Genomic DNA, 15,257 nt, shown 5'->3' with positions numbered 1-15,257 from the left:
GTGACTATCATAAATAAATAAAAATAAAAAAGAAAAAGTTATGGAGAAATGGTGTTGTGTGTGTGTGTGTATATATATATATAAAATATATAAATTTTGTATATTTTATAATATATAATAAATATACTTATGTTTTGTATACATAAAATATATACTATTTTATAAATATTTTTATGTATAATATACTTTATATAGTTTATAATTTATAATTTATACACTCAAACATATTGTTATCAGGGCATGGGTCTTGGCTGGTAAATGTTAAACTTCAGTCAGCTGAGGTCATAATCCTAGGGATCCTCCTTCCCACCTCCATCTTCATTCCCTGAAAATTGAACACTTCAGATTTCACCATAGGTTTTGCTGACTGTAAGAGGCATACAAAGGGAAGAGGAGACAAGAGGAAGGAAGAAAAACTTTTGAAAGCAGGTCTGCTTATCCTGCATGGAGGGAGAGGCAGAGGAGAGCAAGCCAATACCTATTTGCTGCCTTTTAGCACAATGTTCTCACCTGTTTGCAAACATAAATCAGTCTGTAATGAGATCAGTATCACTCTCACCTTTATCTATATATGGTTATCCTTCAAGGAGAAAATTAAGAGTATGGTAAACCTTGCAATTTGTGGTTTTAGCATCTATAATTTTGATGATAGGTAATGCTAAAGGTCTTTGCCACATAATTTACAATTTTCTGATACATGATTTTAAATCACAGGCACCATATGAGATTGATGTGTGGCTATGAGTGGTTTAGTGAGTGAGCCTAGTCTCTTGTACAGTACCTAGTTTTTAGTAAGGCTTTTGGATATAAAATGCATTTTAAAAATGATTCTAAAAAAGAAAGTACGTTGATAGCTCTAAAACTTTTGTGATTTTTAGATAAAAAAATTTTGGTGACTTTACTGGTATTTGTAAACACATGTCCAGTATAAATGAATGGGAGGAAGGAGCTAGCACCATTTATTCTAGGTTATTATATTAAAAATAATTTCCTACATATAGCTGCGAAGAAACCGTCTAAAGACTGTGACTTAAAGCAGTATTGATTTATGTTTTATGATTCTGTGGATTGGCAGGATGGTTAGTTTGTCACCTGTGCTCACTCATGCAGTGGCATTCAGCTGACAGATCTAATAGGAACTGGCCTCAGCAAAGGCAAGGGGCCTTGCTCTTCATATGGTCTTGCACTTCAAGATTTTAGTTCAGCAGTTCCCAGAGGGCAAGCCACATGATACAGGTAGTTTTCAACCTTCTTTCAAGATTTGCAGAGGTCCTGTTAGTCAAAGCAAGTCATATGGACAAACCCAGGGTCACTGGGGGAGAAGAGTATACCAGAACTGGGATACTAAGAGGAATCAAAAGACATTAGAGGAATGATAAACCACTATATCACATCTCTGGACAGGGTTTCCAAACTACACGTAGCTGTTTATCTCTAAACCACGTAATTGAGCTGAGTTTGATGTTACTTTAGTATGAAATCTTTAACTTCATTCCATGCCACTCTTCTCTTTCTCAGCTCCCCAAACTCCTTTAGCACTTTCCCATGGGTAGGGTTTTGTTGATATGTCTGCAAAGAATGCTGTTTCCTCTCCTCTTCTCTTCATTCCTTTGCTCACCTGACTCATTCAGTTTCATCCTCCAGATAAATTGTCACTTTGGGGAAGCCTTCCCAGGCTGGGTAAGTTTTATATTTTTCCTGCATATTGAATTTTTCCTTTAGCATTTGTAATAGTTATTAATGTCTGCACGCCCCATATCATGAGGATCATGTCTGTGTAATAAATCTTTTTACTCAACCTCACTTTCGTTTGTACCCCCCGCCCCATCACAGTTCCATGTATGCAGTAGGTACTCAGTAAACATTTGGTAAATGAATATACCTAACATGTCCCTTAACAGTCGTTTTCTTAAACAGCTACTAGGCCTAAAAGACCATTTCTACTTGATCTGAAAAACAGCAACTGTTACCACGTGACCACTTTTATTCACTGTTGAGATTCTGTTACTGCTTTTGTCTTCTTCCTCTTCTAATCCTCCAACTTTGCTTTTTAAAAAATTACTGTTTCTTGTGGAGTCTTCTGTCTTTGATGTATTTTTAAATCTCTATCTTTTTGTATTGTTTTTCTTTCTTTTTCTGGTTCTCATTGTGAAAGTTACCAAGAGATTAAAAAAAAAATCTCTCCTTTCTATAGTAAATTATTTGTGTTTTTTTCTCCTGGATAATTTTCACTGGTAGTCACCAATCAGGACTCTTGTTTTTCTTTTTTGAATTGCTGGTTTCTGTATTGGGTGTTTTTAATTTCTAATTTTTTTAATTTTTTTATTGGAGTTCAATTTGCCAACCTATAGCATAACACCCAGTGCTCATCCCGCCAAGTGCCCCCCTCAGTGCCCATCACCCAGTCACCCCAACCCCCAGCCCACCTCCCCTACCACAAACCCTTGTTCATTTCCCAGAATTAGGTGTCTCTCATGTTTTGTCACCCTCACTGATATTTTCACTCATTTTCTCTCCTTTCCCCTTTATTCCCTTTCACTAATTTTTATATTCCCCAAATGAATGAGACCATATAATGTTTGGCCTTTTCCGATTGACTTATTTCACTCAGCATAATACCCTCCATATCCATCTACGTCAAAGCCAAAGGGGGGCAGTTGTCGTTTCTAATGGCTGAGTAATATTCCATTGTATTCCACATCTTCTTTATCCATTCATCTTTCCATGGACACCGAGGTTCCTTCCACTGTTTGGCTATTGTGGACATTGCTGCTATAAACATTGGGGTGCAGGTGTCCCGGCGTTTCACTACATCAGTATCTTTGAGGTAAATCCCCAGCAATGCAATTGCTGGGTGGTAGGGCAGTTCTATTTTTAACTCTTTGAGGAACCTCCACACAGTTTTCCAGAGTGGCTGTACCAGTTCACATTCCCACTAATAGTGCAAGAGGGTTCCCCTTTCTCCACATCCTCTCCAACATTTGTTGTTTCCTGTCTTGTTAATTTTCCCCATTCTCACTGGTGTGAGGTGGTATCTCATTGTGGTTTTGATTTGCATTTCCCTGATGGAAAGTGATGCAGAACATTTTCTAATGTGCTTGTTGGGCATGTCTATGTCTTCCTCTGTGAAATTTCCTTTCATGTCTTTTGCCCATTTCATGATTGGATTGTTTGTTTCTTTGCTGTTGAGTTAGATAAGTTTTTTCTAGATCTTGGATACTAGCTCTTTGTCTGATAGGTCATTTGCAAATATCTTCTCCCATTCTGTAGGTTGTCTTTTAGTTTTGTTGACTGTTATTTTGCTGTGCAGAAGCTTTTTATCTTAAGTCCCAGTAATTCATTTTTGCTTTTGTTTCTCTTGCCTTCATGGATGTATCTTGCAAGAAGTTGCTGTGGCCAAGTTCAAAAAGGGTGTTGCCTGTGTTCTTCTCTAGGATTTTGATGGAATCTTGTCTCACATTTAGATCTTTCATCCATTTTGAGTTTATCTTTGTGTATGGTGTAAGAGAATGGTCTAGTTTCATTCTTCTGCATGTGGATGTCCAATTTTCCCAGCACCATTTATTGAAGAGACTGTCTTTCTTCCAATGGATAGTCTTTCCTCCTTTATCAAATATTAGTTGACCATAAAGTTCAAGGTCCACTTCTGGGTTCTCTATTCTGTTCCATTGATCTATGTGTCTGTTTTTGTGCCAGTACCACACTGTCTTGATGACCACAGCTTTGTAGTCCAACCTGAAATCTGGCATTGTGATGCCCCAAACTATGGTTTTCTTTTTTAATATTTCCTCCGGCTATTCGGGGTCTTTTCTGATTCCACACAAATCTTAAGATGATTTGTTCCAACTCTCTGAAGAAAGTCCATGGTATTTTGATAGGGATTGCATTAAATGTGTATATTGCCCTGGGGAACATTGACATTTTCACAATATTAATTCTTCCAATCCATGAGCATGGAATATTTTTCCATCTCTTTGTGTCTGCCTCAATTTCTTTCAGAAGTGTTCTATAGTTTTTAGGGTATAGAACCTTTACCTCTTTGGTTAGGTTTATTCCTAGGTATCTTATGCTTTTGGGTGCAATTGTAAATGGGATTGACTCCTTAATTTCTCTTTCTTCAGACTCATTGTTAGTGTATAGAGATGCCACTGATTTATGGGCATCGATTTTGTATCCTGCCACGCTACCGAATTGCTGTATGAGTTCTAGCAATCTTGGGGTGGAGTCTTTTGGGTTTTCTATGTACAGTATAATGTCATCTGCCAAGAGGGAGAGTTTGACGACTTCTTTGCCAATTTGAATGCCTTTTAATGTCTTTTTGTTGTCTGATTGCTGAGGCTAGGACTTCTAGTACTATGTTGAATAGCAGTGGTGAGAGTGGACAGTCCCTGTCTCGTTCCTGATCTTAGGGGAAAGGCTCCCAGTGTTTCCTCATTGAGAATGATATTTGCTGTGGGCTTTTCGTAGATGGCTTTCAAGATGCTGAGGAATGTTACCTCTATCCCTATACTCTGAAGAGTTTTGATCAGGAATGGATGGTGTACTTTGTCAAATGCTTTCTCTGCATCTATTGAGAGGATCATATGGTTCTTGTTTTTTCTCTTGCTGATATGATGAATCACATTGATTGTTCTGCAAATGTTGAACCAGCCTTGCATCCCCGGGATAAATCCCATGTGGTCATGGTGAATAATCTTCTTAATGTATTGTTGGATCCTATTGGCTAGTATCTTGTTGAGAATTTTTGCATCTGTGTTCATCAGGGATATTGGTCTGTAATTCTCCTTTTTGGTTGGGTCTTTGTCTGGTTTTGGAATTAAGGTGATGCTGGCCTCATAGAATGAATTTGGAAGTACTCCATCTCTTTCTATCTTTCTGAACAGCTTTAGTAGAATAGGTATGGTTTCTTCTTTAAACGTTTAATAGAATTCCCCTGGGAAGCCATCTGGCCTGGGATTTTGGTGTCTTGGGAGGTTTTTGATGACTGCTTCAATTTCCTCCCTGGTTATCAGCCTGTTCAGGTTTTCTAATTCTTCCTGTTCCAGATTTGGTAGTTTGTGGTTTTTGAGAAATGCATCCATTTCTTCTAGATTGCCTAATTTATTGGTGTATAGCTGCTCATAATAAGTTTTTAAAATCGTTTTATTTCCTTGGTGTTGGTGGTGATCCCTTCTTTCTTATTCATGATTTTTAATTTGAGTCTTTTCTCTCTTCTTTTTAATAAGGCTGGCTAATGGTTTATCTATCTTATTAATTTTTTCAAAGAACCAACTCTTGGTTTTGTTGATCTGTTCCACAGTTCTTCTGCTCTATTTCATTGAGTTCTGTTCGAATCTTTATTAACTCTCTTCTTCTGCTGGGTGTAGGATCTATTTGCTGTTTTTTCTCCAGCTCCTTTAGGTGGAAGGTTAGCTTTTGTATTTGAGTTCTTTCCAGTTTTTATTTTATTTTTTTAAATTTTTTTTATAAATTTTTATTTATTTATGATAGTCACACAGAGAGAGGCAGGCAGAGACACAGGCAGAGGGAGATGCAGGCTCCATGCACCTGGAGCCCGAAGTGGGATTCGATCCCGGGTCTTCAGGATCGCGTCCTGGGCCAAAGGCAGGTGCCAAACCGCTGCGCCACCCAGGGATCCCTCTTTCCAGTTTTTAGATGGGTGCTTGTATTGCGATGTATGTCCCCCTCGGGACTGCTTTTGCTGCATCCCAAAGATTTTGAACGGGTTGTATCTTCATTCTCATTAGTTTCCATGGATCTTTTTAATTCTTCTCTAATTTCCTGGTTGACCCTTTCATCTTTTAGCAGGATGGTCCTTAACCTCCACGTATTTCAAGTCCTTCCAAACTTCTTCTTGTGATTTAGTTCTAGTTTCAAAGCATTATGGTCTGCAAATATGCAGGGGACGATCCCAATCTTTTGGTAGCGTTTAAGACCTGATTTGTGACCCAGTATGTGGTCTATTCTAGAGAAAGTTTCATGTGCACTTGAGAAGAATGTGTATTCAGTTGCGATTGGATGTAAAGTTCTGTAAATATCTGTGAAATCCATCTGGACCAGTGTATCATTTAAAGCTCTTGGGGATCCCTGGGTGGTGTAGCAGTTTGGCGCCTGCCTTTGGCCCAGGGCACGATCCTGCAGACCCGGGATCGAATCCCACATCAGGCTCCGGGTCATGGAGCCTGCTTCTCCCTCTGCCTGTGTCTCTGCCTCTCTCTCTCTCTCTCTGTGTGACTATCATAAAAAAAAAAAAAAAAAAAAAAAAAGTAAAAAGCTCTTGTTTCTTTGGAGATGTTGTGCTTAGAAAATCCATCGATTGTAGAAAGCACTGTGTTCAAGTCACCAAGTATAAGTGTATTATTATCTAAGTATGTCTTAACTGGTTATTAATTGATATACTTGGTGGCTCCCACATTCGGGGCATAAATATTCATGATTGTTAGGTCCTCTTGTTGGATAGATGCTTTAAGTATGATAGAGTGTCCCTCTTCATCTCTTACTACAGTCTTTGGGATAAACTTTAATTTATCTGATACAAGAATTGCTACCCCTGTTTTCTTTTGAGGACCATTTGAATGGTAAATGGTTCTCCAACCTTTTATTATTAGGCTGTAGGTATCCTTACGTCTGAAATGAGTCTCTTGTAGACAGCAAATAGATAGGTCTTGCTTTTTTATCCAGTCTGTAACCCTGCGCCTTTTGATGGGGTCATTAAGCCCATTCACGTTCAGAGTTACTATTGAAAGATATGAATTTAGTGTCATCATGATACCTATTCAGTCCCTGTTTTTGTGGATTGTTTCCTTGGACTTCCTCTTTCTTTTACAGAGTCCCCCTTAATATTTCTTGTAGAGCTGGTTTGGTGGTCACATATTTTTTCTGTTTCTGCCTATCTTGGAAGCTCTTTATGTCTCCTATTCTGAATGAGAGCCTTGCTGGATAAAGTATTCTTGGCTGCAGGTTCTTCTCTGTTAGGACTCTGAATATATCCTGCCAGCCCTTTCTGGCCTGCCAGGTCTCTGTGGAGAGATCTGCTGTTAACCTAATACTTCTTCTCATAAAGGTTATGGATTTCTTGTCTCTTGCTGCTTAAAGGATCTTCTTTTATCTTTGGAATTTCCAAGTTTCACTATTAAATGTCAAGGTGTTGAACGATTTTTATTGATTTTGGGGGGTGGGGGGGATCTCTCTACCTCCTGGATCTGAATGCCTGTTTCCCTTCCCAAGTTAGTGAAGTTCAGCTATGATTTGTTCAAATATACTTTCTGGTCCTCTGTCCCTTTCGGCGCCCTCAGGAACTCCAATTAAATGTAGATTTTTTCCTTCTGAGGCTGTCATTTATTTCCCTTATCCTATCCTCATGATGTTTTAATTGTTTTTCTCTTTTTTCCTCAGTTTCCTTCCTTACCATCAACTCGTCTTCTGTGTCACTCACTCTTTCTTCTATCTCGTTAACCCTTGTCATTAGGACCTCCACTTTGGATTGCATCTCATTTAATTGATTTTTAATTTCAGCCCAGTTAGATCTAAATTCTACAGTCATGAAGTCTCTTGAGTCCTTTATGCTTTTTTCTAGAGCCACCAGTAGCTTTATAATTGTGCTTCTGAAATAGCTTTCTGACATTGAATTGTAATCCAAATTTTGTAACTCTGTGGGAGAGAGGACTGTTTCTGATTCTTTTGTGGTGAGTTTTTCCTTCTAGTCATTTTGCTCAGTGCAGAGTGGCTAAAATTAAGTTGTACTGGAAAAAGGAGAAAAGAGAGAAAAAAGGAAAAGGGGGGGGGACAAACAAAACAAACAACAAAGGGGGGTATCCTCTGATTCTATATACTGTAAATCCCTCGACTTCCCCTGGAACTTTCCAGCGCTGCTTGGCTAAGAACTTGCTCTTCTCCTGTCCTTCCTGCTGGTCTTCTGGGGGAGGGGCCCGCTTTGCTGATTCTCAGGTGTGTGCACCTGGGGGAGCTGCCCAGTCAGTCCCCTGCCAGGTGTACAGCTCAGTGGGAGCTGTTTATCCTGTGAGGCTCCTGCTCCCTGGCAGCCCTGCTCAGCCCCAGGCACAGGGTGACACCAAGAGGAATACCACCACTGGTGGTGGCCAGCTCTCCAGCTCTGGAGTCCGCTCCCGCAGTAACTACTGCAGCTCCCAGTCCGCAGGGGCCTGGATGGGCCAGGGAAGGGTGGCACTGATGTGCACAGCTCAGGGCCGCCCAGTGGCAGGAGCGTCTTCACTGCCCTGTGTCCTCCCGGCGTCCGCCTGTCCTGGGGGTAGCGCTGGATCCTGGGCTGTGTCCCCGTGGAGCCCTGAGCTCCAGGGCCTGCACCTCTGGAATCGTGCTTCTGGTACTGCGCAGCCCCCTCTGTGCGGATTTGCCACCTGAGCTGAGCCGCTGCTCAAGGTGTTACCGAGCTGCGCAGCCCCCTCTGTGCAGAGCCGCTGCTGGAGCTGACGCTTGGGCTCCTCCCAGGACCCTGCCGGGATGCGCTCCAGCCCTTTCTGGTGCTGGTGGTGTGGCGAGCTCTCCCCCGGGGCGCAGGTCCTCAGTTAGTGCCCCTGGGAGCCTGAGGGCATCCACGCCCTTCCTGGGATCCTGCTCCAACTCCCTGGGAGCACCTTTCCCTTCAGGAAGATTGGTAAAGCTCCTGCCTCTCCGGGTCGGGGCTTTCCTGTCCTGGGGGCACTCACCGCTTGGCCTTAGCCCGGCTCTTCGCAGGGCCCCTCCCCCCTTGGATGCTTTTTTATTTCTTTATTTTTTTTTTTCGTCTTCCTACCTTGATAGAAGCGAGAACTCGTCTCTCTGTAGCATTCCAGCTGTTCTCTCTTTAAATCTCTGGCCGAATTTGTAGGTTTTCAGGATGATTTGAAAGTTATCTAGGTAAGTTGGTGGGGACAGGTGACTTGGGGACCCTACTCCTCAGCCATCTTGCCCCGCCTGTATTGGGTTTTTTAGGAGGTCATGTAATTGAGGTGTTTTTTAAACTTCTATTATGTAGAAAATGGCTCCTTGAGATCACTGCATAATTAAGAATTCCGCCAAATTCCTTGTTTAAATAACTTTCAATTTTTAATTGAAGTATAACCAAATTTTTTTCTTTACTTTTGTAATTCCTTTTATGTTTCATAATTAAATTTCACGTTCATGATACTAAGGGGACATTTCACATGAATATATCATCAGAGTATTTAGGAACATACTTAAAATATCTTTATATAATGAGAAAACTTAGGATGGATTTTCCTGGTTTGATTTTTAGGAATTTGGGTACATACACATACACAGAAGCTGGAGTGTTTTGGCTATTAATCTAGGCCATTGTGACCATAAAAAAGATTTCTTTATTCAATCCTGTGGTTTCTTTTCCCACACTCAGTGTATTTTGGATATTAATTAAAAATATATCTTTAAAAATTATTTCCTTTAACAATATTGTGTATTTATTGGAATATTAAAATAATAATAGTTAATATTCACTATTAAGTCCCCTTAGTACTTGTATGCAGTTGTTTGTCAAACAAGGATCTGTAAGACCTAGTATTTTCCAGTCTTTTTCCTGTCATTAGCTGATTCTATCTCTTTTATTAAAGAAGCATCTATTTTCCTGGTTTAAAATTCTTACTCTGACCTGTTACATAATGTGGTTGTTGTGATAATGTGTAAAGAATTTGAACTATAAAAGTAGTGGATATTTATGATTTAAGTCTTACTCAGGATGAAGCTTCTAACAAAGTTTGTATCAGTATAGAAGGAATTTGAAGAAGTGGTAGTTTTCGTAGTTTTGGATCAGTGTGGGTGGTGGTTTATATATGTACGTGTAGCAGTGGCTCTGAGAAGAGAAACAACTTCCCAAGGCTGTCATGACTGTGCAAGTAGGTGGAGAGTCTTAGGCTTTTGTGAATCATATGGGCTTTAATATTTTTAATTTCAAAATAATTTCATACAGAAAAGTTACAGATGCAGTAACAAAGAATTCCTGCATATTTTCATCCAGATTTGTCAACCATTTATAATATTTTACCAGGGTTTCTTCTATGTATACATATGCATATTATTATTTTCAGAATCACTTGAGAGTAATGGCCAATATGATGCCCCTTTATAATACTTTAAGATGTGTATCCTCTTAAAAAATTGTTGATTTATTTATGGGGGGGGGGGGCATGAGCGAATGGAGGGAAGGGGCAGAGGGAGAGAGAGAAAAAAACTTCAGGACCTGAGCCAAAACCAAGAGTCAGATCAACCAACTCTGCCACCCATTCATCCCCAAAATGTATATCCTTAAATAAAGGGCATTTATCATAGTATTATTATCAAAATCAGAATATGTAATTTTTAATTTAGCAAATGTTTGCTTAGTTGGAGCAAAGTGTAGGTAAAGTGAAAGTATAATCTAGAAACTATACTTTCTACAATATAGAAAGTAGTTGCTTAAGGAAATTACAGTCTGCTTAATGAGTAATAAATCAATTACAGAAAATTACTCTATTTTATTTTATTTTTTATTTTTTTCTTTTTTTTTTAATTACTCTATTTTAAAATAAGATCTGTGATGTAATGAGATTTACACAAGGTATTTAAAAAGGTACTCTAGAAATATGAAAAAAGCAGTCACTTAACATAGGGAATCAGTGAAATAGTTCCTGATGGTGCTGAGTAAGCCCAAGAGATAAAAATGCCCTGTTGAAGGACAGTGGGAGGGATTCACATCCCAGAATTCATCCTTTATCTTATTTCTGCCCTTGACAAAGTTCTGAGGATGAATATGTTACTGCAATAACTTCATACTGAAATATCAGCAATATGTTAAGATAGGACAGTTTCTATTTCCATGAAACTTGATGTAGTGCTTTTTTCCTTTTAATTAATAAATTTTAACCTAACTTTATTGGGCTAATAAGAAATAGATTTCCTTTCCTAAGCACTTGTCCCTGTGTTGTTTTTTAATAATATCTTCTCAGTTATTAAAGACAAGAAGTAATGGCGTTGGTGAGCTGTAATTACCTTAAAGGAATGGAAGGAATGTTTTTAAAAACTTAATGAAGCCACTGTCAATCTAAAGCATAAGGAATAGTCACTGTTTTTATATTTCTATCATTTATATACTAAATTTTATACATGTAAGCTATTCTCACATTCACTATAATTTTCCTGAGTTAGAAATAGCCTTATATAATTTTTAGACTGCTAGTTTAAGATAAAAAGGAGTGAAAGAGGCATAGTTAGATTGATAATATAACTGTAGCAAAATTTTGAAAATCTAGTTACTGAAAATAGCTTGTGATAAGGTGGTTTCTTCAGTATGAAAATTTTATAAATTGTTTTAGAATAAGGTCTATAGTGCCAACCACTTTTATAGGGAATGTAACTGAACTGTTTCACTGGTCTTTATTTCTTAAGCAGATGTTTTAAGAATCTGTTGTAAATTTATATAAATGCTTAAATGTGGATTTTTAGCTTTTTGTTACTTTTTTTTGAGTTCACATATACATTCAGTGTTTTATGTGTTAACATTTGGACATTTGGTAAGGGAATTCCCATAATGGAATTTCAGACTGTATTTGATAATATGCTATTTCTTTTGCAATCTGTTACTTATTGTTTTTTGGTTTAAAAAAAAGGGTTTTTTTTTTTAAGATTTATGTATTTGAGAGAGAGAGGCGCATGCCCACTCTCATGTGTGAGATGGGGGAGGGGCAGAGGAAAAGGGAGACCAGCAGAGCCGGGAGCTTTGTGTCTCTGTCCCATAGATCCCTGAGATCATGACATGAACTGAAATCAGCAGTTGGATGCCCAACCTACTAGGCCACCCAGGTACCCCTAAAAGGATTTTTTGATGTTTTTTTTTCTTGATATCCTAATTATGTTTTTTTTGTAGAAATGAATGCATTTTGATAGCATCATACTAAAAGAGCTGTAATTTATATGAATTTGCCTTAGAAAACAAATTTACTCATCTGATTTTTTAATCCTTTGGCTTGGTCTTTAATACCTTTGGATAATAAATGTAAAATCCTTTTTTTTTTTTTTTTAAGTTTTTAATATTAGGAATTTGGGGTCAGAGAACCCAAGCAAATGATGATATGTATTATATTTTCAGAAGAACAAAGTATGTTTTGAGCAGGCCAAAGTCATACTCCGCATTCTTAGTATCCTAGAATATACATTTTTAAAATTTCTAAGCTATCTTCATAATTTTTTAATGGCTCTTGTGGATATTTTCCTGCTGCTTTGTGTCCTATTCATGACTCTGAAATTCAAAGATGAGTTTGGTATACACAAGTTAAAAACATGGAACAGTATTTCTTAGGGGTCTTTATACAATTTTGGTCCCCCAAAATACACTGATCTTACATTTTTGACTTTATTATTATAAAAGACATGTATATACATGCAGTTCTTTGGAATCTTATCAGAGGAGGGCTTCCCCAGCCATAGTTAAGTAGCCCAAAACAACTTTATTTCTAAATCTTAACACAATTTCTGACACATTCTAAGCATCAGTAAATGTTTGTTCTCTTTAGTTATTTTTAGTGTAGTTATTGTGTTATTTGTTACTGCATAAGAAATTACTTCCAAAAAGGAATGGCTTAAAATAACAATAAATGTTTTATTATCTCCTTGTTTCTATGGGTCAGGAAATTAAGAGCAGCGTAGCTGGGTGGTTCAGGTTGAATGTCTCTCATGAGGTTACAGTGAAGATGTCAGCAGGGGCTGTGGTCATCTGAATGTTATTTTGAACCTAATGGCTATAAATTTTATATTTTTCAGACTATGTCTTCAGCAGTGGTACAGTTATATGCAGCAGATCGTAACTGTATGTGGTCAAAGAAGTGTAGCGGTGTTGCTTGTCTTGTTAAGGACAATCCACAGAGATCTTATTTTTTAAGAATATTTGATATTAAGGTGAGTTTTGTTTCCAATTTATTTATTTATTTATTTATTTATTTATTTTTATTTTTTATTTTATTTATTTTTTTTTTTCCAATTTAAATGGTGGGTGAATAGGTTTTTTAACCTGTTATAATTTATATATGTAGTTATATATATAATTTTGATTCATCCTGCATATTAGAAGAATGAAACTTGGTTTTAGGTAATGAAACTTGGGCATTGCAAACAAACAGGAATAGGTTGTAAGCCAGAATTAATAGCTTCCTATTTTATCTTTCAACTGCCACCACACATTAAAGGATTTGTTTGTTTTTTAAATACCTTTACATCTTGGGATTTCCCTATGTTCTCTTTTTCTAATGATATTCTTTTATTCCATTTTGTCCATTACAGAGTAGCATATATAGTTCTTTCAGGGAATTATAAAAGTATATTTTAGTTTAGTATGTACTGTTAGTTACTTCAGCCTAGGTTTAAAGCCTTATACAATACCTATAATAATGTATTTGCTACCAATTTTTCCTTATGTTGTTTCTTAACATAGGTATGTTCAGATTTTCACAGCTTTGTATCTCTCACATTTAAACACATATCCACATTGTCCTAGATTGGATGCCCATTCTCAGGTATTCATCTTATAGTTGATGTTGATCATCTTATAGTTGATGTTGATTACCTTTTTGCAGAGATGACGTCTCCATTTATCTTTTTTTTTTCCATTTATCTTTTAAAACCTTTTCTGTAGGTAGACTTTTATAATATGTATATGTGGAATAATTACCTCCCAAAAAATTGAACTCTTCTGGGGGATGCTTAAGGGCAGATAGATTGTAGCCAAACTGTTTACTTCTCTGGGCCTTGGCTTATTAATTTATAAAATGGAAAACCATCTGGGTCTATTGCAAAGTGTTTTCCTGAGATTCAATAAGAGTTAAGTTACTGTGCTTTGTAACTTAGCACTTCTTAACATCCACTTTTCCATTCTACAAGACAGCTGAGAAATGTGGCATATTGCTGTTATCAGTGGCTTACTGCCGGCAGTGATTCTAGGAAATAGGGAACATATGCATAGTTTGCAAGAAACTGCTTAGTTTTTTTGACATATTTCTCCTTGTTAGTGAGAAACACTCTTTAGAAATCAAGTGCACATATAACTCCACTGAGAAGAAAGGAATTGCATTATATGTGTGTATAGCATATTCTGGATATTTTTAAATCATGATCTAGGTAGAACTTTGCTTTCAAAATAGGGTAATACTTATAATTCTCTAACCACTTATTTCTAATTGTAGGTAACCATTGCTGAATACTTGCAGTTAGCCACCTTTGGTATTAAGTTTAATTATATTTCTTCTACTGTGGCCGTAGATATGACAGTCCAGTCATCCCTGGGTCTCTTAATCATACTTTAACCTTCGTGCACTTCAATCATCAGTCTCTTTCTGCACATGATTGATACTAACTACTTTTACCAGTATTTAACTAGAGGGCCAGTGTGTAAAAGTTAGGAATTCAAAGATTATTAATGAACAGTACAGAAGGTATATTTGACCTTCCCATCACCTGCAGGGGTGAGGAAAAGAGCATGAAATGTTCCTGTAATACTTGATAGCACACAGTCTATTGCTGATGGAACTATGCATGATAATCAGTGCATGTGCAACAGTATTCTACTCTTGTCTAACATTGATGATCTAGTAATTGTTTTAGTTTTATATTTGACTGAGTAACTATATTTGGGAATATAAATCTAATGAAATTATATCTTAGCATACTGAATTAAACTCAACTTGATAGGTAGTTTTTATGAAAGAAACTTCAGAATTTACTGTTTTATTAAGAAATTACTGATTAAATTATGTTATTTATGTTATACACGTGTTTTCTGTACATTTAAAAGCTAATGTTAATATAAGCAATTCCCTGAATATGAGTCATCTATTTTGTTTTATTCCTGGAGATTCTTCTTGGTAACTATTTGTTTTATTCCTGGAGATTCTTCTTGGTAACTCTTATTTGAACTTTTTTCTAGGATGGGAAACTATTGTGGGAACAAGAGTTATACAATAACTTTGTATATAATAGTCCTAGAGGATATTTTCATACCTTTGCTGGAGATGTAAGTCATATATTTTTATAGCCCTGTGTAATGTTATTGTTTTTACATTTGTCTGTGGAAAGCATTTATAAGCTTTTTATGCAAACACTGTATAAAGTAAAAAGAATTATTTTACTTTCAAAGCTTCTTCATAGATAGTATAGCTAAATTGGAAGAAATGGCTAAGATTTTAAAGGGCCAAAAAAAAAAAAAAAAAAGATTTCAAAGAGTGCTGTAAATATAATTTGCTGTGTAGAAAAGAAATTTG

General features: G+C 37.0%; 1 protein-coding gene across 3 annotated transcripts in view; it reads left to right on the top strand.

Moving 5' to 3' along the window:
• Positions 1-15,257, top strand: part of WASL (WASP like actin nucleation promoting factor) — a 72,986-nt gene that overhangs the window by 29,147 nt on the left and 28,582 nt on the right. For 2 of the 3 annotated variants that reach the window (XM_072784415.1, XM_072784416.1), the window contains exons 2-3: positions 12,769-12,903; positions 14,924-15,010. In XM_072784415.1, coding sequence (XP_072640516.1) covers positions 12,769-12,903; positions 14,924-15,010 — 222 coding nt within the window. Of the gene's footprint in view, positions 1-11,747; positions 11,812-12,768; positions 12,904-14,923; positions 15,011-15,257 lie in introns of all 3 variants that reach the window. The other variant, XM_072784417.1, reaches the window with a different exon arrangement.

This window comes from Canis lupus, chromosome 18 (assembly GCF_048164855.1).
Source record: "Canis lupus baileyi chromosome 18, mCanLup2.hap1, whole genome shotgun sequence".
NCBI lineage: Eukaryota > Metazoa > Chordata > Mammalia > Carnivora > Canidae > Canis > Canis lupus.
This window is presented reverse-complemented; position numbering and strand designations above follow the sequence as displayed.